The sequence below is a fragment of the Neopelma chrysocephalum genome, unplaced genomic scaffold, assembly GCF_003984885.1.
Source record: "Neopelma chrysocephalum unplaced genomic scaffold, ASM398488v2 Primary Assembly neopelma1_23, whole genome shotgun sequence".
Lineage (NCBI taxonomy): Eukaryota > Metazoa > Chordata > Aves > Passeriformes > Pipridae > Neopelma > Neopelma chrysocephalum.
In genome coordinates, this window is record NW_020897691.1 from 6,681,098 (window position 1) to 6,703,352 (window position 22,255).

The 22,255-nt window shown below is 38.6% G+C and overlaps 1 protein-coding gene across 1 annotated transcript; it reads left to right on the top strand.

Moving 5' to 3' along the window:
* Positions 1-3,243: 3,243 nt before the first annotated feature.
* On the top strand, positions 3,244-21,072 carry RAB4A (RAB4A, member RAS oncogene family). Its single transcript, XM_027685545.1, has 8 exons — positions 3,244-3,394; positions 11,711-11,791; positions 12,825-12,939; positions 13,901-13,963; positions 15,150-15,304; positions 16,198-16,293; positions 18,253-18,413; positions 19,718-21,072. The coding sequence occupies exons 1-7, from the start codon at positions 3,364-3,366 to the stop codon at positions 18,366-18,368; spliced, it is 657 nt and encodes a 218-aa protein (XP_027541346.1). The 5' UTR covers positions 3,244-3,363; the 3' UTR covers positions 18,369-18,413; positions 19,718-21,072.
* Positions 21,073-22,255: the final 1,183 nt, after the last annotated feature.

The following is a 22,255-nucleotide window of genomic DNA, read 5'->3' on the forward strand; positions in this document are numbered from 1 at the left end:
TGTAAGCTGAAGATGACAGTGTTTAGATGATTTCAGTTGTTTTCAGATAAAGCCAGCTGGCCAATGGCACTGAGTACAAGGAAGTCATGGCAATCTCAGAGGTTCCTCAGAGTATCAATCACCTGTCTTCATATTCCTTTTGGGTTGTTGGAGCCAGATTCATTGCTGCTTCAAATTGAGCTGAATCAAATCGAGCTGCAGCTTCCACATACTTTGCTTTCCATATTCAGGTTGCTTTCCATATTCAGCATGCAAGGAACAGAGAAGTGCAGCAGAATACATCATTCCCCATCTTACATGAGTCTCCCAGGTTGGACTGCGTGTTATACGGCCATAACTTCCAGAGACAACAGTAGCGTCAAGCTACTGCAGTGGTTTCCACATACAGCCTTGCAGTGCCACCTTCAGACCAAAGTAAGGCATCCCCACCACTTCCTCAAGGAAAAGCCTATCCCACCTTCAGCTGCACGCCAGTCCCAGCTAGGAGACTACGGTGAAGGTGAACCAAAAACACGTCCCAGCTACAGGCTGAACTTTGTTCCCCTACAATACAAATGAAAATAAAGGAAAGGCAAAGGAAAACAGAAGGATCTGCCTCGCAATGCTAGATCATCAAAAGCCGTGTCCAAATCCACAAAGTCCTAAGCTGTGTTATTTTATTTTGGAAGAAAGAACTTTCACAGAATACCCCATCCTGAGTCTGGCTCTAATGAGATCTTGTGGGTCCTCTTCCATTCCTATTATGGTACACTAGTTAGTAAAAACTAGTAAAAAATGAGACTAGCATTTTTAGAGAAACCTTAAGATGACCTTCTGAGAAGCAATTTTACAACCACAATCACTTCTAGGCACAATAACTGTGGTGAAACTAATTTGAGGAAGTCCTGATGTGCAGATCCAATTTGACAAAATATATCTCTTTTTACATGAACCAGAAGATTCTAGCACATGTAATCAACAGAAACCATAAATCAGAAAGTGATTTAAACATTTGGCTTTGGGGGTTTTTCTCACATTTGTACTCAAGATGAACACTGATGAGGTCAATTCTTGCTATTTAACTCAGAAGAAATGATTTTATTAACACACAGGACCATACATTCTCAAATTACTGAGGTATCAGCTATGTGTATTTTTTATCCTAGGACAATTTTTATTTATTTCTGAATTTTACTCTTTGTTCTAATTTCTTCTTCAAAGCAAAAATACTAAGACACTGAATCCTACTCATCTCTGATGTTCTCTTGTCTTTAATATTCTTTCAACCTCCACATTTCTCTTCAGTATTAAACCAATAGCTTTTATAGAAAGCTGTACAGTTTTAATGTGCTTTATTGACATGCGCATGTAAACTAGTTAGGAGTGATTGCAAGAAAAGGAATGTGGCATTAGCACAATGACATATTTATCAAATATAACCTCCATATATACAAGCTCATCTTGCAAGATACACATAATAAAAAACAAGACTAATTTTTCCCTTAAAGTACTGTTTATACAGTGCAAGAGGTCTAAATCTCCATGTTCTCTTATTGATAAAACATGACATATTTTTAGTAATCTAGTAAAATCTGTCTACTTCCATTACTATCTTTGGGGATTTTTTGATTAACACTTTTGGTTTGGTTTTTTGGTTGGTTTGTTTTTTTTTTTTGGTTGGGATTTTTTTGTGTGATTTTTTCGTTTTCATTGTTGTTGTTGTCGTTTTGGGTTGATTAATTTTGCTGGGGGGGGGAGGTTTGAGCAAAAATAACCAACATCTATGAGGGATTTGGTGATGTCAGACCACAGCTTTCAGACACAAAGCTCACATCTGGAACGTATTGGGGTCCATGCAGTTCATGTGAATATTCCTCAGAATTCTGTAGAGCAGGTACCCCAGAAAAATGTTCACATGTGACATTTTAGAGCCCAATATCCTCTGTGTATCAGGGATCAGAGCAATGATAACTTTGGGGACCTGTTTATATAACTAATTATTGTTAATAGTATGAGCTCATTAAGGAGCTGGTTCTTTGAAAACTGGGGTAAGTTTCTTTGTCTATGTAACCACAACAACAAGAATAATCAGCAGGTGCTCTGAGGGGTTCTTGGTGCTGGTTCAACACGTGTTGTTCCACTGATTAGAGATGAGAACTTCAAAGCTGACCTCTGAACAGTAGAAGACTTGGTCAGGAGGTGGCTGGTACAGGCAAAGGCCATTTTTCCTACAGTCTTGGAGATGATAGGGAAGTGGAAAGAATGGGAAGCTGTGAGCAATGAGATTAAAAAGCCAGAAATAACAGAAGAGGATTTTTTTAAGGACTGGCAGAAAGGAGAATGTGGAGGACACACATGAAGTATCATCTGGGGAGGGAGAAGATGGAGAGGCTGTTGTGGTGTGTCATAGTGCCCCTTGCTACCAGACTAACCAGGGTTGACAGGGGAGTTAAGACATCCAATAAAGAACAATATAGATAAGGCACTATTGATATCAAGCCTCTCAAGATTTGAATCAAACTTTGCAATTTTTTTTGTTATTAATCAGTAGCTATAACCAGAGAGTTATGATTAAGCAATTGCATTCTGAATGTTGTATGCTTGGCTAATCTTTTGTTTTAAGGAAAAGAGAAGACTATCTCGAGGTGAGTGGGCTGTCTAGACCAGAGCCACCAGGAGTGAAGTCAGTAGGACTGAGCAGTAACTGGGGGAAAGGTGATTCCGGCAGCGGGAGATCGCGATCACCGACTCATCGACCACCTACTCAAAACCGACTCCAGACTCAAAAGAAGGGAAGAACTGAGCCTGCGGACTATTTACCATGAGAAGCGAGAGAAGTAACAACCAAATAGGGAGTTGAGTACAAGTTAGAAGTTACGTAATTTGTAACCAATGAATGCTGATGCATTTGTTTGTTCAAATGTATAAATAGTGAGCAGTTTCGATGACCGCGGACACAGCCTGCGCAAACCCGGATAAAACACAGAAAAACACGGAAACGGCTTCACAGAAATCGCGCACCGCGTGACGACCCCGCGTCCGGGACAACATCATTGCACTCGGAGAGTTTATTCCACATCCCGACTGCCCGGGGGGGGGGGGCGTGGGTGGGAGGGTTATCCCAGGGTGGGGAAGCCCCGCACGTGCTCCTTGTTTTGGGGGCGGCCTCCCGGGGAGTGGGCGGTACCGGCGGGCGCGAGCCGCCGCGCCTGCGCGGGGAGGCGGGGCTCGTACGGGGTCCGGGCGCGCGTGCGCGTCGGCGGTGTGGGCGGGGCTGGGCCGGGCCCGCGGAGTGGGGCCTGTTCGCTCCCTCCGCCGGTGAGCGCCGAGCCCGGGCGGGCGGGGAAGCAGGAGCGGCGGCGGTGGGGGGCTTGCCCTCACGGGATGTCGCAGACTGCCATGTCCGAGACGTACGGTAGGAACCGGGAGCGGGACGAGGGTATCCCCCTCTCCCTCCTCCCCTCCGAGAGAGCGGGGCCGGGGCCGGGCGGTGTCCCCTGAGGAGCGGGGGGAAGCCAGTGTGGCATGAGGGTTCTCCGGGCCCGGGCGGGTCCCCCTGCCCCGCCGCTCCCCTGACCCTGCTGCGCCTGCCCCACCCGTGGCTGCCCGGCTGGGAGCGTTCCCAGTTATCCTTCACCGTGAGGAAGTGCCAGCTTAGACACTGCTTGCTGTGGGTCAGGGATTCCGAGGGAAACTCGCAGTGCATGTCCTCTGAGAGAAGCTGCCCGTTTCTGTCGTTGGAGGCTGTGTGTGCTTCAGAGGCTCAAGTTAAGGTTTCGGCCCTGTTGTCTTAGATATGCAGGCATCAAAAGGAGTTCACTGTGAGAGTGAGTTGAAATGGTTGTCTGACTGCTACTGGTAGGAAAACATCCGATGGAGTAAGTCTGAGCGCAAGCACTGACAAGGTGTGTCAGCGCCTCGCTGGGAAGCATCAAAGAGAAGTGAGGAGTAGAAGAGCTAAGCAGAGCTGGTGTTGCTCAGGTGTTTGACTCTCCTGCAGGAATTGAAACAAACATTTTCAAAACAAACTTTCTGGATGGCTAGATTGCACTCAAGGTTCAAAATAAAAAAATGTACTGAAGTTAAATAGTTGCTTTTATGAGAGACATTTTTACTCTTCCCTTCCTATTTGACCAAAGAAGTGAAGTGCCATTTTGAAGGTGGAGGAGGTGAGAAGCAACTGAATAGTATTCATTTTTCTTCTTTATAATCTTGATTGAAACAAGCCTTCTTGAATAGATTTTGCTTTTCTCCCAATTCCATATCATACAGTTCCATAATGTTTTGCAGTGTAAAGATGCTGCTGTACATATTCAAAGTCCATGGAATAGGCTCATATTCATAGTCCATGAGAGTAAGATCAGAATTGAGTGCTGTGATAAACCCTTTCATGTGTCATTTTCTAGTTTTGTGTGTTGCAACATCTTTTCTGAGGGTGGTTGGGCACTAGAAGAGGCTCCCCAGGGAAGTGGTCACAGCACCAAGCCTGTCTGAGTTCAAGCGTTTGGACAATGCTCACAGGCATGTGGTTGATTCTTGGGGTGTCCTGCACAGGACAGTGGGGACAGGGGGAGTTGGACTCAATGGTCCTGATGGGTCCCTTCCAAATCAGCATATTCTGTGATTCTTCAGTAGTGGTTCAGACTTTTGAGCTGGATTTGCGTCCTCTTGCTTTAGAGCAGAGTCTTGAAAATAAGCAGTAGTTTGGATAATTAAAGCAAAATTGGAGACAACTCTGCTAACTGAGGGAGGCTGGCATGGCCATCAAGGAGTTCTTACTAATAGGCTGACTGACTTGATTGTTTCTCCTATGTAAGTCAGTTTGTTTCAATACTGTAGTCATCAGTGCTTGGTGGTTTTTCCTACTGGTCCGTGCTTTGGTGCACAGCAAGTGCACAGAACTAAGGGGCAAAATGAGGCAAGAGTATGTGGGGCAGCCCTTGAAGTGCAAACATTGAGATACTAAGACCCTGCTTCTTTTGTCCATACTACTTAGATACATGCAGAACTTACCTGTAGAAACCAGAGGGGTGTGCTTTGCAGATCTAGATTTGAGTTTGAACAAGTTCCTTATGCTCTGAACTCTTGTGATCAAGGCCTGTGTTCGCTTCGGCTGTGATTACATTGGGATTGGTGGTCTCTGAGCGGATGGGTTGGTAGAAAACCAGAGATTACAGGATTTCAGTAATGCTCCTCTTTTTATGCTGTAATACTAAGTAAGCTAAATAGATGATTGGTATCTTAAACAAGAACATTTCAACATTTTTTTGCATTGTTCCAGTCATGCAGAATAGGGATTGTAAGCCCGCTGTAGCTGTTGATACTTTCCAGTTTTTTTGGTGTCCTAGAAAACAAGCCCTTGGAAATGAAAGGTTTGCAGTTGTGGATTGTTCCTGTTGAACAACCTTACATTACCCTTTCGAGTTTTCATTTTGTCCTATGCATACACAAGCTACAAAAAATTCTGAGCCAGAGTGCTTGAGAGTGTCAAGTTTTAGAGAAGATAGACTAACACTAAGTTATAGCATAAAATTTAACAATGGTTATACCACCTCTGACTGTAATAGTAGTCACTATATAATTTTGCATTGTCCTGTACACATATGTAGCAGCCCCATTGACAGATCAAAGTAAACAGTACAGTGTGATAAAACTGTGGATCTGCCGTGCTAGATGAACTTCCTGGGATTTAATGTGCTTGTTGTCCTAACAAAGGATGGTTTGTTTCTGACCAGCTGTAACGTGACCATCAAGGATGAGAGAAGTATTAGGGCAGTTTTGGCTGGTGGGGAGACCAGTGGTCACTGTATCCCCTCAGTGCTGGAATCCCTGTAGCTTCTGCCCTTATAGGTGCTTATTCATGAGTTGGATTTTTCTTCTTGTCACCTGAATTACGACCCATTCTGATTATGTAACCTCAAGCTTTTCATTCCATATGGATAGGCTCAGAAAACTGACTGGTGGTTGGGTTGGTGGTTGTTTTTTTTTCCCCCATGTAATTTTGCTGTCTGACCTTTATATGATTTTAATTTTGCTGTGAGGTTTCAGCTTCTCTTCCCTTTGAAAGGGGGGACTATTTTTTTCAATATTTTTCTCAATCCATGAGGAATAAAGAGCCTTTCCTCTGGTCAGTCCTTTCTGCCTATCGTATTTCATTATCCACCTCAGTTAATTTACTTGTCTTCTCCTTTTTTTCCCCTTCCCTGAATTCCTTCCTCTATGTCAAATTCTGTCTGCTTTGAAGCTTTTCTGTCCACTCACTTTTCCCAGCTATTTCTGTCCCTTACTAAGATTCTTGTTCCTTCCCTCTTTTCAAACCAAGTTCTGTAGCTTTTCAGTCTTGACACTAAATTTTGTTCACAATTCATTTTTCTCTCCTGTCAATGTGTTTCATAAGTTCTGTGTCTTCTCTTCTTAGCTTTCTAATCTGTTTATCCTTTTCCTGTATGTTCAATTTATTTCCCTTACAAAGTGCCAGAACCAAACCAAACATGAATACAAGATAACTCCATGAATTTTGAGGCTGGGTTTAGAAAGAACACTTTATTGCTGCTTTTGGGATAGAAGGGTAATTCTTTTAAAAGTTTATCTTGTAACATTGGAAACGAGTCTCTAGGAAAATTATTTTTACTCGGTATTTCTGAGATGCAATGGCATTTCTCTAGATAGTTGCCATATGACAACACATGCATGTTTTAGCGTGCTTCCTGGGGCAAAGTATACATGTTTTTGTGTTGTGGTAAATACAGACTGACATAAAAATAGCTTACCCTTAATAGGTAAATGCAAAGCAACCTTTGGATTTCAAATGGTAGAAGGATAGAAGAAAGGTTGTACTACCTTTGAATCAGTGTGATATGTAAGACTCAAGTCAGATCTCTTCACTCCTTCCTTCCCTGTGTTTTCTCCGCTAGTATCTACTACTCCCAGTCTGGTCCCATAAGTTTATCAATTTCTGTGATTGTCAGAGAATGTATAGTCTTTTCTGTCCATTTGAAAATAATTCTTTTTGGTCTGGACAATTTGATTCATGCTTTTCTCACCATCCCTGGCAGTCTCTGCATTTATCACCCTGGCCTCCAGTTTGTTCCAAATCTGACTTTATTTCTTAGTCATAAGAAAAAACATAGCTCTTTTGCCTGTAAGGAAGCAGATCTTCCCTCTTCCAAGCATTCCTTATGCAGGCTGGAGTAGAGCCAGATTTATCCGTTCTACCTGTTTATCTTGTTAACTTACTGCTAGAAAAAGGAGTAAGCAGTGGGAATAGTTCCTCTTTTCTCTCATTTTGAGGCAGCATATGTCAGTAGGAATGTTTCAGAGCACTCTTTCCTTCTGCAAAATAGATGTCTAATTATGAGGAGACCTTTTTTTTTTTCCGCATGGCATGAATGAGAATTTCCAAAGGGTCAGCATTAGTGATTATAAATTCTACTCTTTAGCAAGGAGTTGGAGGGAGATCAAACTGAGATTGAGGATATAATTTGGTTTCTCCCCCTTCCTCCACCCCCCCCCCTACTGTATTAGGAAGAAGAAATAATTTAATAGACTAAGCTGCAGTAGCTCAAAACCTGTTCAATTATTCCTTCTGCTGGAGCAGACTTCAGTCAAAGGAGGTGGCTGGATGTCTGGGGGTGGTTTCCACATGAACCATCTGTTTTTGCTGGTACTTGAACCAAAGCCCACAAGTGTCTCTCTTCTCCTTTCCCCTCAGCTCACACCTCACCTCCCCAGAAGGAAAAAACAAATGCAAAAGACAGCAACCAACATGTAATTTATGTAGTTTAGCTGCTCGTGTTGCTGGTGCATCTTTAGGGTGAAGCCACAGTTTTGCTCCTTTTCACCTGTGCTAGAATGTTGTTTTTTTCCTTTACCCGCTACCCAGTTTGGGATCAGGTGATGCGTGTAGCTCACAGAGGGTAGTCAGTTGATTCTTTATATTGCTTTATTTCCTTTAACGGCCATACTATGCTATGTTTCTTCTCTTTATGCTTTCTGTAGAGCATGTCTTGTAACCCTTTTTCCTTTCGGCACAGAGTTCAGTTTAGCCCTAAATCCTTTCTGTATAAAGATGATTTTATTTACAGGCAAAGTACTTTAACTTTTCTAGACATTTTCAGTAGCCAGCATGGCAGCAAGCATTTATAACATCTGAATGATGTTGCTTTTCAGCTTTTTTATGAAGGAGGAACAACAGAATTAAAAAGAAAAGTTTCTCTTGGATGACAGCCTTGGCAGCTGATCGGAATGCTGGAACTCAGAGCCACATCATCACTGGCAGAAAAAAAAAAAGGCTGTGAAATAAAGTGACTTAACTACTCTGGGAAGAGGACATCAAAAAGAAAATCTAGAGCAATTAGGAAGTTGCAAAGAATGAATATATTAAAGTTCTTATCAAGTTTGAGTACACAGTGATGTTACAGTTGGTCTAAAAGAAGCCAATCTCATTTGGTTTCTGTGTTTCTGAACTGTGCTAACATTTTTGAGATGCATCTGTACAGCTTACAGAGAAGACATTTCATGTCCTAAATCAAGCACTAAAATAAGTTATAAAATTGTAATTGATGTGATACCTGTTATCCTACAGAATGACATTATAAGAAAGAAATTCCAGAATAACAAAAAGAAAAATGTTCTCCCTGTTATCACCTGGTATTACCTTACTTGTTAATATGTTAGGCTGTCAACTTAAAAGCTTGTTAAACCTAGGTATTTATGATTTTGGTATTGGCAAAGCCTTTTTCTTGCCCTTCCTTGCAGATGATTAACTGTGCAGAGTATTCCATATTTCCTGAACCATTTTTTCCAGTACTTGTGGATAAACTGTTAACATAAGTCTAAATGCCTCTTGCTATTTTGAACAATTTACATAAATTTGGAGTTCAAACTGATGGAAGCACAGTTACATTTGAGAATACAACATCCAGATCTTTTACTCTACAAGTCTACATGTGCTGCCTTCTTTGATGCAGAAAGTTTTAAATTTTTTTTTTATTAGAAGATTTTGATATTTTCATTCTCTGGTGGAATAAAACACATTTGCCTTAGTTTCATACTGTGAACAAATGAATTGTAACTGCAGTTTCAAGTTTCACCTTAGAGAGTCTGTTTGCTGTTTTGCCAGAGGGAAATTTGGGTTTTGTCTACTAAGTAAGCAGGCATTGAACTGGCATCAAAGTGATTTATCTGTAGGAAAGATTCCCTTTTAAAGTTGTTTTGCAAAATAGACTCTTGGTAGGAATCATGAGTCTATTATAAAGTGCTGCTAGAATATGTTACCAGTTTAAAGACAAGAATATAAAATCCCCAAATACCACTCTTGCTTTCAGAGAGCACCTCAACTTAAAACATCTCAGGGAAAAATATGCTGCTGTTCTGGAGCTCTTCCAGATCTGTCCCTAACAGCAACATCCTTGTCCCAGTATCTCACTGGCCCGCAGCCTGTCTGTGCAGAACAGAGCAGGGTGTTAAATTTACTGTTCACTGTGGGTTTATGGGTTGCACAAATATGGCTTTGTGAGCCACATTTAACCACCAGTGCTTATAACAGTGCAAATTAGTGGAGGAATAGAGTTCCGGGTTTATTTTTTTCCTGGTTTAGGTTGACAGTAGCTATTACACTACTGTCAATAATATGAATTTTCTGTGGAAAAAAAATGATGGTAAACTTGAATTTTACAGTTGTTTTTAACAAGAAAATCTGGCAAACAGCATTCCCCAGATACATTGTACAACAGTTTTAACTGGATTTCAGATTTATTTTTGGAAACATGGCAGATATCAGAAACACATTATTTTAATTGTGATTATGTCTCAGAACATCTTGCATTTTGAGAAACTCTGAAAATGGTAAAACCAGTGCGATTGCACACACCCACAGTAGTTTAAATATACAAAATGGCGTACAAGGCAGCTAACCAGTGATATTTGATCCATAAAAATTAAATCTTGGGTTTCTTTGAGATTTTTTTCTTAACCTGGCACTTTGAGACTATCTATGATGTCTACATTTCGTACTAACAGTGAAGACTTGATAGAGTGAAGCGTTCTCAGCTTCAACGTGTTTTGCAGTTGAGGTGACATGAGGGGCCCTTCTTTACACACAAAATTTTCGCAACCTGAAGGAAAATCCTGTTTGTAACAATTTTTTTTATCCAGAAAGCATGAGCAGCTGGGTGGGGGCGTGAAGAATGAGAGGAGTTTGGAACAGAATGTCTTGAGCATGTAAATGGTCACATTTTGTGAGCAAGAAACAGCAATCTCTTTCTGAGAAGGGTAGAATACAGAATGTATGCCGAGTTTTTTACAACATTTGAAACAAGAAAAATCATGCAAAGGCAAAAAAAAAAAACAAAAGTCCTTAATAAAACACTACTTGATTTTAAATATGAATAAAATCTGGGAGATAAGTGAAGACATAGGGTGGTGGACATTCCCAGAACCTGTGGCCCTCTATTTTGTTACTGACTTTTTAACAGTGGAGATTTTCTTAGCATTTGAGAAACTTACTTGTTCCTTTCACCATTGCTAGAGGGTGTTTATGATACACCATAACAAATAATTCCTGCACAAAATGGAATGAGCACATAGATTTGTGTGCATCTTAGATTCAATTTTTAAAACTAAATATTCAAATGAGGTTCTGATAGAGTATTGTATTAGTGCTTTGACTTGCCAGGCATAATCTGATTTTCTTTTTATTCTGCCATCCCCACGGCCAATATCCATGTAACCCATTTAGCAGCTTTGAACACTATTAAAAAAATTAATGTTCTTATTTTTGTTGATACTGCAAACTTAATCCTTTTCATTGCATGCTTACTGGATATCTTCCGGAGACCTGCTGTGTTTAGAAGAGAAACTGTGCAATAAAGATACTGCTACTGGTAGAAAAATGAATAGCAAATCTTGCATGAACTGTAAAGGTTGCCTTGGTGGTGATATATTGGGGGAAGCGATTGTAAGCTTTCTTATCACAGTTTATCAGTTTTGAGAGCAGTAAAGACAGGGAAGGTTTCTTCAGTCTTTAGTGAAACTAAAGCAGATTCGGGGAGGTAGCATTAAAGCATTATATGTATCTGTTAAAACAATACAAATTGTTCTATATTTTTAACATAAACATAAATCTTTAATACATGTGTTACCAATGAACACTGATGTAAATGGCTCATAAATAGGTGATGTACCAGAAATACCTGAATCTTAATTTACCATGTGGAGAAAATGTGAAAACAGGCATCCCAGAATAAAAATTACTTCTTCCCTTTAAATTTTGTAGAAAAATATTGTTGTTGTCCAAGGTTTACGTGGCTTAAAACAGAGTACAAGGAGTAAACAGTTATATAGGGAAGTTCAAATTAATGTGAATAAAATAATTTTAAAAAATAAAAATACAAAAATATAGAGATTTCTAAAAATGGCATCGCTATATAGGGCATTTGTGCTGGCTCTAGTTAGTAGCTTACATACCCTTCAAACAGGTTTATTTTTAACTCAATTCAGGTTCAGCCATTTCTATCTCTTTTTGTCCATCTTGTATCTCCATAAACAAACAGCATTCTTTGAAACATCACTATTGAACACACTAGGTTATTCTTGAGATTTATTGTTATTTTGCTAATTTTGTCATCTATTCCTTTCTCTTTAAAATAACAACTACTGGAGAATAGCTGCCTTGTGACAAAAATGTGAGTATATACTACAATTTAATAATTTATTTTTTTTCAATCTTCAGATTTTCTGTTCAAGTTCTTGGTCATAGGAAATGCTGGAACTGGAAAATCCTGTTTGCTGCACCAATTCATTGAAAAGAAATGTAAGTATGTGTGAAACACAGTAAGAGTTTTTTATTGCTTTGTACCACATGCTTTGTATCACTCGGCCTTGTATGTAAAATCCTGTAATTCTCTTGTTTGTGTAGGTGAGGATTTTGGCTAAGAATTATGTTCAGAACAATGCTGTAAGTCTTTATTGCTCACTGTTTGCCTCTAGCCAGAAGCCTAATATGGAGCATTATGCTCTATTACTCTCAAATAAATATAACAGAATGTTGATGAACGTACTACCTTCTTGTGAGAAGTTATATCTTGCAGCTATAAGCTTCCCTAGATAAATAGTAGAGACTTGGATCTTTTAGAAAAAATGATTAAAATAAAGTTGAATTGCTTGAGTAGATTTAGAAAGCCTGTAGTATCTTTGGCACCATGATTAAACAAAACCAATATGCTTTTAGAAACCTTTGTAAATCTAAGGTGACTTATCTTTCTCAACAAAATGGTAACTCACCTTATCTCTTCAAGAATACATTAGGATAATAATGTGTAAGCACTAAGGAACATGGCATCATTCTGTGATTGAACTTGAAACATGATGTTGCTTCTAGTAAGAGCAGTTGTGTGTTGCTGAGAATCTGCAGTACCAACAACAAGCTACTTCTGCTTTAAAGAAGTAGCAGCTCTTGCACATTCATGGACAAGACTTCTTTTTTTGTTCTGTTTTCCCATGAATTTTAAATTTAATTGGCATCAAAGTATTAGAAAACACAGTTGGAAAAAAAAATGTACAAAGGGTATCTTGCCATTTATGGAAGTGAACTGGAACTTATTTAAAGCAGGCCTTTTTAGTAGTAATTTTAAATTGAATAAGCTGTTCGAAAATTTTAAAAATGTTTATTTCTGTGTGCAGGCAGTGTCCTTATGAGTGGGACTAAATTTGATGGTTCAGGAGGTAGTTTGTCATTTGATCACTGAGGAGTTTTGATTATACCTAGATTTTTTTAGTATAAAAACTAATTATTCACTTTAAATGTTCTCCAAATAAGTCTGGGTTTATTTCTTGTTTTTTTTTAGTCAAAGATGACTCAAATCATACTATAGGAGTGGAATTTGGTTCAAAGATCATAAATGTTGGTGGTAAATATGTAAAACTGCAGATATGGGATACAGCAGGACAAGAGAGATTCAGGTACTTTTTCCAATCATTTTCTTAAGTGTTCATTATTAAATGGTTGCTGTAGGTGTTGACTATTATTTACCCCTGCTTACAAATACTCATACTGTATGTGCTTAACTCTGTGTTTAGAAGACTTTCTGTTGGTTGGAATAAGTAAATGCCAGGAAGTTGTAAGCTGTTCAAAATCTGCATGAAAACAATTGTAGAGTATAGTTTTGTTTTATTAGAGGAGAAAAAAAAAGTCAGATTTATTTGGGTAAATAACCATCTAGAAAGACTGAGGTATCTTAAGTTTCTTAAAGAAAAAGCAACCTATTTGTCAGCTTAGAACCACCAGTATACTTTTAATGCTATATTTTAATTGTATTCTACACCTGAGGCATAGGTCAAACTCAGTAAAAATCTAGGGTATTCCTGAGTACATTCACCATCAAATAGGACATCAATTTTTTTAATATATTTTTGGGGGATGGAGTGTGTGTGTGGAGTTTCTTTGGTTTGGGAGAGGGGGTGGTTAACAAAGGTGCATATGATGGTAGAAGTCTGAGTGACAGGCAGCAATCCAGGTAAATATCCCCTGTTAGACAAGTTCTGTGGATATACCTCCGACTAGGTAAAGCTGGGCAGTTGTATGTAGTCTTCATTAATGAGGTCTCTTCAGTTTGTTGACCAGATACCAGCTCCCAGTTCTGTATCTGGTCATATATTATGATGATACTTATACCTTCAGCAGCACACAGGTCATAATGGACTTTGAGAATCCCTGTACAGCTATATTTAATGAAAATCCTTCATCAAAATTCTAGTTGTAAATAGTCTGCTGCTGCACAGTTGCTAATGTTGTTGAAAAAACATGTTTTATTTTAAATATGTAAATGAGAATTCTGCTTTGTAATATAGATGGTGTTATTTTAAACCCAGAATTTAAACAATGAAAGCACCACAGAAATGTATATCTGTAATTCTATTTCAGGTCTGTAACAAGGAGTTACTATAGAGGGGCTGCAGGTGCTTTGCTTGTCTATGATATAACCAGGTAAGAAAGCTAGCAGCTCTTTCAATTAATGCATAATGATTCCTCCCCAAGTACCTAATCCTCTAATGGACAATGGGCAAGAAGAAAAAAAAGTAGTTTGAAAAAGTATTTCTGTTTCAGTGCATGTTTAAGTTTTAGAACTTGCTTACATGAGATATTGTGAATGTCAGAAATGTAAAGAATCCTAAAGGGTTAGACAAATACATGGGTATTGGCCCACCAGTAGCTGGTCTAATCATGGTGGACCACATGCAACCACTGGCTCAGCAAGCCTTGCCACAGAAACCAAGAGGAGACTTCAGCCACTCTTAACCAAGGCAGTACACACTTATATGTGGAAACTGCTAATTAGTATGCTTATATAGTAGGTCATTCTCTGGAGAAAATAGCTCTGTCTACACATTCCTTAACTATATCCCAAAATTCTGTTAATCTCTGCATTTTATAATATTAAAATATTGTAGGCAGCCAATACAATACCTTTCCATTACGTCTGCATTTTTCCTGCCACCCCTGACTGATACTTGTCAGATTAGTTTTGTGTTGGTTAATGATGATTCACTACATCTGTTGCTTGTTGTCCTGTGAGTGGACTGTTCTCTCAGCAGTCTCTGTGTTCTGTGCTTAAGTTCAGTTGTACTCATCTGTCAGTCTTACTGCTTCAAGTATTTATCTCTGACCACTGCTACAATGACTAATGGTGTGAGCAGGGTGACTGCCTGCAATATAGGTCTTGACACGGATGTGAAAATTCAGGCATGCAAATCCACACAAGCCTAGTAAATCCTTACAATTCCACCTGAAATTTAAGTATCAGTAACATTCCAAGTTAAACAATAACTCATTCTGGTATCCCAAAATTTCACGCACAAAAGGCTGACTCTAGATTAAAGCTTAAAATATTATCTTTTCTCAGTTATAGGGTGTTTTACAATTGTGTGTGTGTTTAGATTTTGTGGTTGATTTAATTTTGGTTTTTAAAAACTTAAGCTTTTAAATAATTTCATGAAGGAATTTGATACTCTTCCCAGTTCATCATTGGCATGTTGAGATATGTAGGTGCCTTGCCTGACTAGCAGCAGTTTGTTGATTGCTACAAAGACAGATTTGCCATCTGAGTTTTGGTTCAGTGATCTGTTCGTGAGAAATGAGTGTGTTCTAATAAAGGATGTCATTTTCTACATAGCCGGGAAACCTACAATGCACTTACTAATTGGTTGACGGATGCAAGAATGTTAGCAAGTCAAAATATTGTGATAATACTGTGTGGAAACAAAAAGGATCTTGATGCGGATCGTGAAGTTACGTTTTTAGAAGCGTCCCGGTTTGCACAAGAAAATGGTAAGTAGTACAAAATCTTCGTGTAGCATTCAGAGATGCATAATACTTAAAATAATTCAATTTTTTTGTGCAGTTAGGATGCCCACTGTACCTTGTCTACAGAAAAGAGTTCTGTCAGTGCAGGAGGCACAGAGACGCAGTGCCTGCAGTGAAAACCACATGTACTATTTAAGTCTCATTACTGCTGATTCTTCCAGTCGCAGCTGCTAAAGAGTACCTTCTTATGGAGATATATTCGCTAGGGAATGTAACGCAACTTCAGGTATTGCCTTGCCTCCAAAGGGCTGAGGAGAAAATGAAGGACATGTTTTCCTGTTTTTCAGCGTCTTATAGACTGTGTAGATAATAGACAAGGTTGTATGAGGTGTGCTGCTGTTGGAAGCAATGAGTTTTCAATGAGTTTTACTCATAAGAAACTGAGTTTAATGCAGGGCATGGATCTAGAGGACTATTACCTGATCCGTAGTACTCAGAATTTCCGATCTGGAGACATGTTTCTGTGGCAGCTAAAGCCAGTCTCGGTCTGAGCTTCTGTGCTGCAGTCCTGCCATCAGCAAAATCTGGTTTTGCTTTTATAAATCAGTTGTAGTCTTTTCTACCAACTCTGGTTACTGGCTTTGATTTTGCATGTTAGTGCGAAACTTTAGGAAGTTCATTGGTTTCATGCACTACTTTGCATGCACAGCCCAGGTTATTATCTTTGGATTCCAGCTTTCCAAGGTTGATAGCTAAATTTCAGAGGACTTTTTTTTGTGGTTTTGCCATCAAAAGTTAATTTTTCTGGACCTGTAGATCTCTGTAAGAATATTGCTCCTAGCTTTCATACTTTGAACTACTATATCTGGTGTTCCAGACTTGTTTTGAGATTGGTTTTTTTTTGGTGTCAAATGCAGAACTGATGTTCTTGGAAACAAGTGCTCTAACGGGGGAAAATGTTGAAGAGGCCTTTGTACAGTGTGCAAGAAAAATACTCAATAAAATTGAATCAGGTAAACTAAGCTTTATATTCTTTTAAATTTTTTAATTTCATTTGAAAACTAAAAAAGTACACATGAAAATACTACTCTTCAAAGTTCTCTAATAGAATTAACCCAAAACCTCCAAAATACCACTGTAGTAAAATAACTCATTTGTTTTATAGCTGCTTCCCATAGGAATGGATGTGTGAGATCTGTGTATCTAAAAAGGGGTGGTGGTGTGAATTGTGGATGTTTGTACACAGTGTTTACCTTAGCAGTTAACTCTGAGTGTAGGTTGTATGTTCTGTGTGGGTTGCTGCATCCTACAAATACCAAGTGTGACAATGGGCAGTTTTTGTAGTGCAGAATAAAAACCTAATGTCAGGGCAGACATAACTTTTAATTCTGCTTCTCGTATGTAGCACAAAATGCAGTCAAGAGAATTTGAACAGAAATACTAAAAATTTCAGGGATGTTTCCTAGCAACTGTGTTTTTGTGAAGTGACCTTCCTGCTTCTTAGTTGAAACCATTTTTACTTTTACAGATCTAGAAATATACCAGAAGCTTCTCAGTGCAAGTGGGTAGGTTTCTATTGGAGACAGGCTTCTGTGTGTTAGGTGTCATTGCAGCTAATTTACATTCCAATTTTCCTCTTTTCTAGCTGCTTGATATCTTCAAAGTTTTAAGTCTTAGCCATATTGAAAACTCTGTCTCAGATTCTAATTACACATTTTGAATGCCAAACACAAATTTTTCAATGAAAATGTTATTTTCATGGGAGTTTCCTGATTACTGAATCAAATCAATGCCAAACAACAGCTTTCATTTTTAACAAACAAAAAGAACCCAAACAAACCCAAAACCCACATGAGAAGCAGTGTTTACTAGTTTCTCATGATACTTTAGTTCCATGACTGATTTAAAGAGGCATTACCACGACAGAATTAAGTCCTGTTTTCTGTGAACTGCCCCTGTTTTCTTTGTGCCAGTACACACACACTGAATCATGGAAAAATGGAGATTGAAAAGAACCTATGGAGGTCTTTGGTCCAACCTCCTGTTTAAAGTGCATTGAGGTTCAAAATGAGAGCAAGCTGCACATGGCTTGTCAGGAACATTTTGAGATGCTCCGGGAACAGAGGTTCCACAGCCCCTCTGAGCAACATGTCCCAGTGCTGACCAGTTGCTACTATTTACATAGTCCCCAGCCAATAGCAATGCTTGTCTGTGTTCCATCAAAGGTGCACAGCACTGCATGTGTAGTTGCTGAATTTAATGATGTCCTGTTCCTGTAGCTCAGCCAAGGTCTTTTCTGAATGACAGCTCAAGTGCTGTCCCTTCAATGCAGTGTCATCTGCTAACTTACAAACGGCTCGTCTGTGCGCAATGAACCTGAATAACTGATCTGAACTGTTCAGAGGGATTTTTGGTTGGTTGGTTGGTTGGCTTTTTTTTAAGATTAAATATTTCTTATCTTGGCCAGACCACCATACAGCCATAAGAACACTTCTGAAGACTCAGGGTATAGAGTAAGCAGAAATGGATACCAGAAGTAGGAAAGGCTGATAATTTCCTCTGGGGACAGTTCTTTTGGGAATCCTTCTGTCAGACTGATCCATTTCTGTTTGGCTTGGTATCTACAGTACCATTTTCTTTGCAAATAAACCTCTGAAAGCAAGAGGTTTTTAGCTGTATTCTCAGAAAACATTTTGGACCTTTCTTTTGTTAGAAGTAGTGCAAATACATTTCTTGTTGCAGCCTGACTCTGAGACAGTTTGCTTTGTCATTATGATTAAGGGCACATGGTTAAATTACAGGACAAAATGATTCAGGTTTGAAATTGCCTAAAAGCAAACAGAATTGAGATAGTCTCTTCATAATTAGGTCAGAACATAATTATGCATTTTTTAATCTAATATTATTGGTTAATTTGGAATATATTATTTGCACATGATGTATGTTCTTGTCACCATTTTGTTTCTTATCAGGAGAATTGGATCCAGAAAGAATGGGCTCAGGTATTCAGTATGGAGATGCTGCCTTGAGACAGCTGAGATCGCCACGTAGAGCACAAGCACAAAGTGCTCAAGAATGTGGATGTTAGAGAAACAAAACAAAAAATCCCAAATACTTACTTTAGATACAGAAGGTAACGTTAGAAAAATCTCAGGGTGATGGGTAAATTACTGTCTTTCTTAAATGTGCTGTATTGAGTGCTTGGCTTTTTCACAGTTAACCTTTCAAGTTACATAGAATCTATTGACATAATGCACAGTAAAATGGACTGGGTTTTTATACTTTCAATTTTTCTTCTCTCATCTGTCCACTAAAGCAAGATTAGTGCTCTTACTGAAGTGTTTCTAGGTCTTAGCTTACTCGGAGTAATGCTGTGGAAAGCACTTAAAAATTCTCTATTCCTGAAATGCATTATAGGCCTAGTAGCTACCTAATGAACTTTAGAGAAAGTGAATCAGTTCTGTTGTATCATGGACAAACATTAGTAGAAATGAGAATTCACAAAATGTATGGTACAGTATCTTATCTTAAGCTATTATAAAGTCTTTTCTGAAAATATGAGGCTTAAACACTGGGACTTGAAAAATTAAAGATAACACTGAATTTCAAACTTCTGCTGACTTTTATTCCCTTACCTAAAAGCAGCCTGAAGTTATTCTGATTCCTGTCTGCTGTTAGCAGAAATGTAAACAAGAGAATAGTGGTATTTGCTGCTTAAGCAGTGTTGTCATCTAAAGTAGCTGTTCTAGGGTTGTTTCAGCCTATGGAACAGGTTTGCAGTCTTCCAAAGACATTCTTCAGAGAAAGCGAGGAAAAGATTTTTCCCTTTAGCAGTTGTAGGGGAAGAGACATAAAAGTCACATAACCTACTCCTAAGAGCAACTTGGTGGTTAGTCTTTCTTATAAACAGTTGTCCTTAAGACAGCTCTCACTGTTTGTTGGATTTTACGTAACTCCTTGCAGTATGCAGTGGCATGCTGTCCTTTCTCCCTGTGTAGTTAATTATTCTGATATAATTAATCCTTATTTCTGTAATACAGGGACAGTGATATCAAATTAAATAAGTACTGCAGGCATAGTTTCTGCATAATTTTTACTGTATTCATTTATCAGCTTGAGCAGTGCACACCAGCAGAAGTTTTATAGAATGTTAAATAAGGCAGCATATAATTTTACATGCTCATATTTTGTTCTGTGTTCTGGGAACTTAGCTCCCAATTAAAGCTCAGAATTTTAAATAATGGATAAGAATCTTTGAACTGCTTTCCTCCCGTAAAACACCATCCTTCAACTAAGAGACTGCTGGAAAAGGATTTTAATTTAGTTCAGCTTTGGTATGGCTCTACAGAAATGATTATTTATTGATCTTATTTCAGGAGCTGAGTTTTCAGATTGGTCATATATGGGTAATTGATGGAGTTCTTATGTATTTTACAGCTGTCCTTGCAACTGGTGTTTGAAGAAACAGAAAAGCTTGAAGGCTATGCAGTTTTTAAAAGCATCTTTCCGCTATCTACAAACAGAGTAGATCACTGCTGCCAGAAAGGTGTACCCTGTGGTGTGGGGCAGGAATGTGCACAACACACAAGTCTGCGAAGTGAACTTGATAGTTTGGACAATATTAAGACTTGTAACTGTATGTAAACATTTTCCATTACCTGTTTTTGTTCTTTCACCTCTAGTTTAAAGCATTGCAATGTACTGTAAATAATGTAACAGTAAATTTACAAAGCATGGTATACTTATGTATGCTGATAGAATGTTGCACTACGAGCAGTTTAATATTTTATTTTTTTATCATATAAACAAATTTAACCAAGGTAGGCTTTGTCACATTTGTTTGTTGCACAATAGTTTTTGTTTACGACCTGAATTATAAAACCACTGGCAACTGTCAGTGAGAGATTGTTTTATTTTTTCCTACTTAGTTTGCCACATTCTAACAAGCTGTTGACAGGACCGATTCTCAATGTGTGTTTAGGACCCATACTTACGTATACTGATATATCCAGTTAGAAAATGAAAGTTAAAGCACAAGAGCATTGCAAGAATGCTACACAGTTATACCATCTTTCCTGAAATTAGGATTATGTTTGTTCCCATTGTTCTGACATTTTTGGTTCAAATGGATCTGAACAGTATGCATCTTAGGTTTCTCTGAATTAAACAGAATTAAGTGTGCTTTGTACTTGAAAAGCCTGGGTTTAGTTTTAAAAAGACTGTTGGGTCCAAAAACTTTCAGGTTCTCTCTCTCCTCCGATTGTTGTATTTAGGATTGGCTTTGTTACATAACTGATAGCAATTATTCTCAAGAAGTATTCTCTTCCTGGTAAGAGTGTGAAGTGTTTTTTGAAACAGCTTAACTGTGCTTTAACAAGAACATCAGAGAACTCCAAAGAAACTCATCTGTCTTAATCCTCACTCAATTCAGTTTGGCTTTCAGAACTGCAAGAAATTACCAAAAGCAAGTCCTCTGGAGTCAAAATGGGATGAAATTGTTTCCTCCACCAGTCCAAACAGCCCATTATTAGGTGTGATGTGTTGTGTTTCTGCCAGAGTTGCAGAGGGTGTTGGTTCCAAAACCCCAGACCAGTTCTAGAATGCTGGGAAAAGAAGAGGTACTGGGGAATCTGTTCCACCCCTCACCACAACCCAGTTGGGTTTCTTGGCACACTGACAAAAGCTGAACACTTACTTATCAGCTGGGACACAGCACAAGTAAAGCTAAAGGTTGCTCTCCTGTCACTGTTACAATGAAGGGGTGTTGGCTGTTGATCAAAACTTCTTTCCCTTATTACAGTAGCAATTGAAAGGAGTAGAGGACTGTTACTTAATTCTTTTGCTTTTAAATAAAAATTTCAGGGGTTTGGCAGGGATTTCCTTGTACTTCTTCCTGTCCCTTTCCCTTTACATGGAAGAATGGCCTCTTTTATATACTTCGTTCTTATGATCATTTTGGTCAAGTGTCTGTGGTTTAAAAAGCAGTAAGCAGTTTTATTATTTCAGTAACTGTTTTAACCTGTCCCCTTCCTCCCTGGAAGGAAAGAGTAGTGTCATTATAATGAGTTTGGACATGTTTTTACCATTTTTTATTGTATACTCTTACTGTATACACATTAACCTTGTTAATGTGCATGCTTTGTAGTATCTCAACCTTCTATGCTGCATATCTTGCTGACATTCTAAAAACAAACTTTCTAAAATAGCAACTCCGGAGAAATAACTGTTGGAAGCAATAGCTCTCACCAGTGCAAGCTCTATTGTTTACTATTGCTCCTCTGAGGGTCTTTTGTTTCTAAAAATAAACATCATGCCAATATAAGCCCTGGAGTAGATTTTAAGCTTTAGCATTATAGTTGACAGCAAACCAAACCTAGCTCACCTAAACAGTAAGTGATAAATAGGTTATTTATATTTTTAGGGTAAAATTCTTACTTTACCAAAGCAAGATGGCTGGGAGTTTTACATGATATACCACCAGGTACCTATGTAATGAGTCTGTTGGCCTACACTATTTCATTTAATGCTTGTATCTAGCACCAAATAAAGAATCCTTCTTGATTTTCTAGGTGTCTTACAGCAAATCCTATTACTTGCACAAGTTTTGTCTGCTAACTGAAGTCCATAACATGACGATCAGGCAACTCCCAGTTAAGGCATCCTACCCCTTTTTTGTATTCAAGTAGGTACAGTGTATGGCTTGAGTACAGAGCTCCCGTAAGTCCCGTAAAAAGTGAATGATATAGAAAAATTTGATTGTGTTGTGCAACTCATTTGCATTGTATTTTTATGTGCTGAATGAATTAACACTATAAAAATCAAGAAATTGTAAATACAGAGTAAAAATATGCAGTCTCATTCATCTACTATAGAACCAGCAGCATACAGAACTTCAGTGTAGCCATCTTTTAACAGCATAATGTTTCTTATTTGCTTGATTATACTTGTTCTTAGTATGCAGCTTTCTGGTTTTTT

What these genes read in the sequence shown, in the direction of transcription:
- RAB4A (XM_027685545.1), top strand. Translation starts at nt 3,364, where the DNA reads ATGTCGCAGACTGCCATGTCCGAGACGTACG. An exon ending in CTTGTCTATGATATAACCAG is followed by an intron (nt 13,964 to 15,149) that starts GTAAGAAAGCTA and finishes TTTTCTACATAG; the next exon opens with CCGGGAAACCTACAATGCAC. An exon ending in ACTCAATAAAATTGAATCAG is followed by an intron (nt 16,294 to 18,252) that starts GTAAACTAAGCT and finishes GTTTCTTATCAG; the next exon opens with GAGAATTGGATCCAGAAAGA.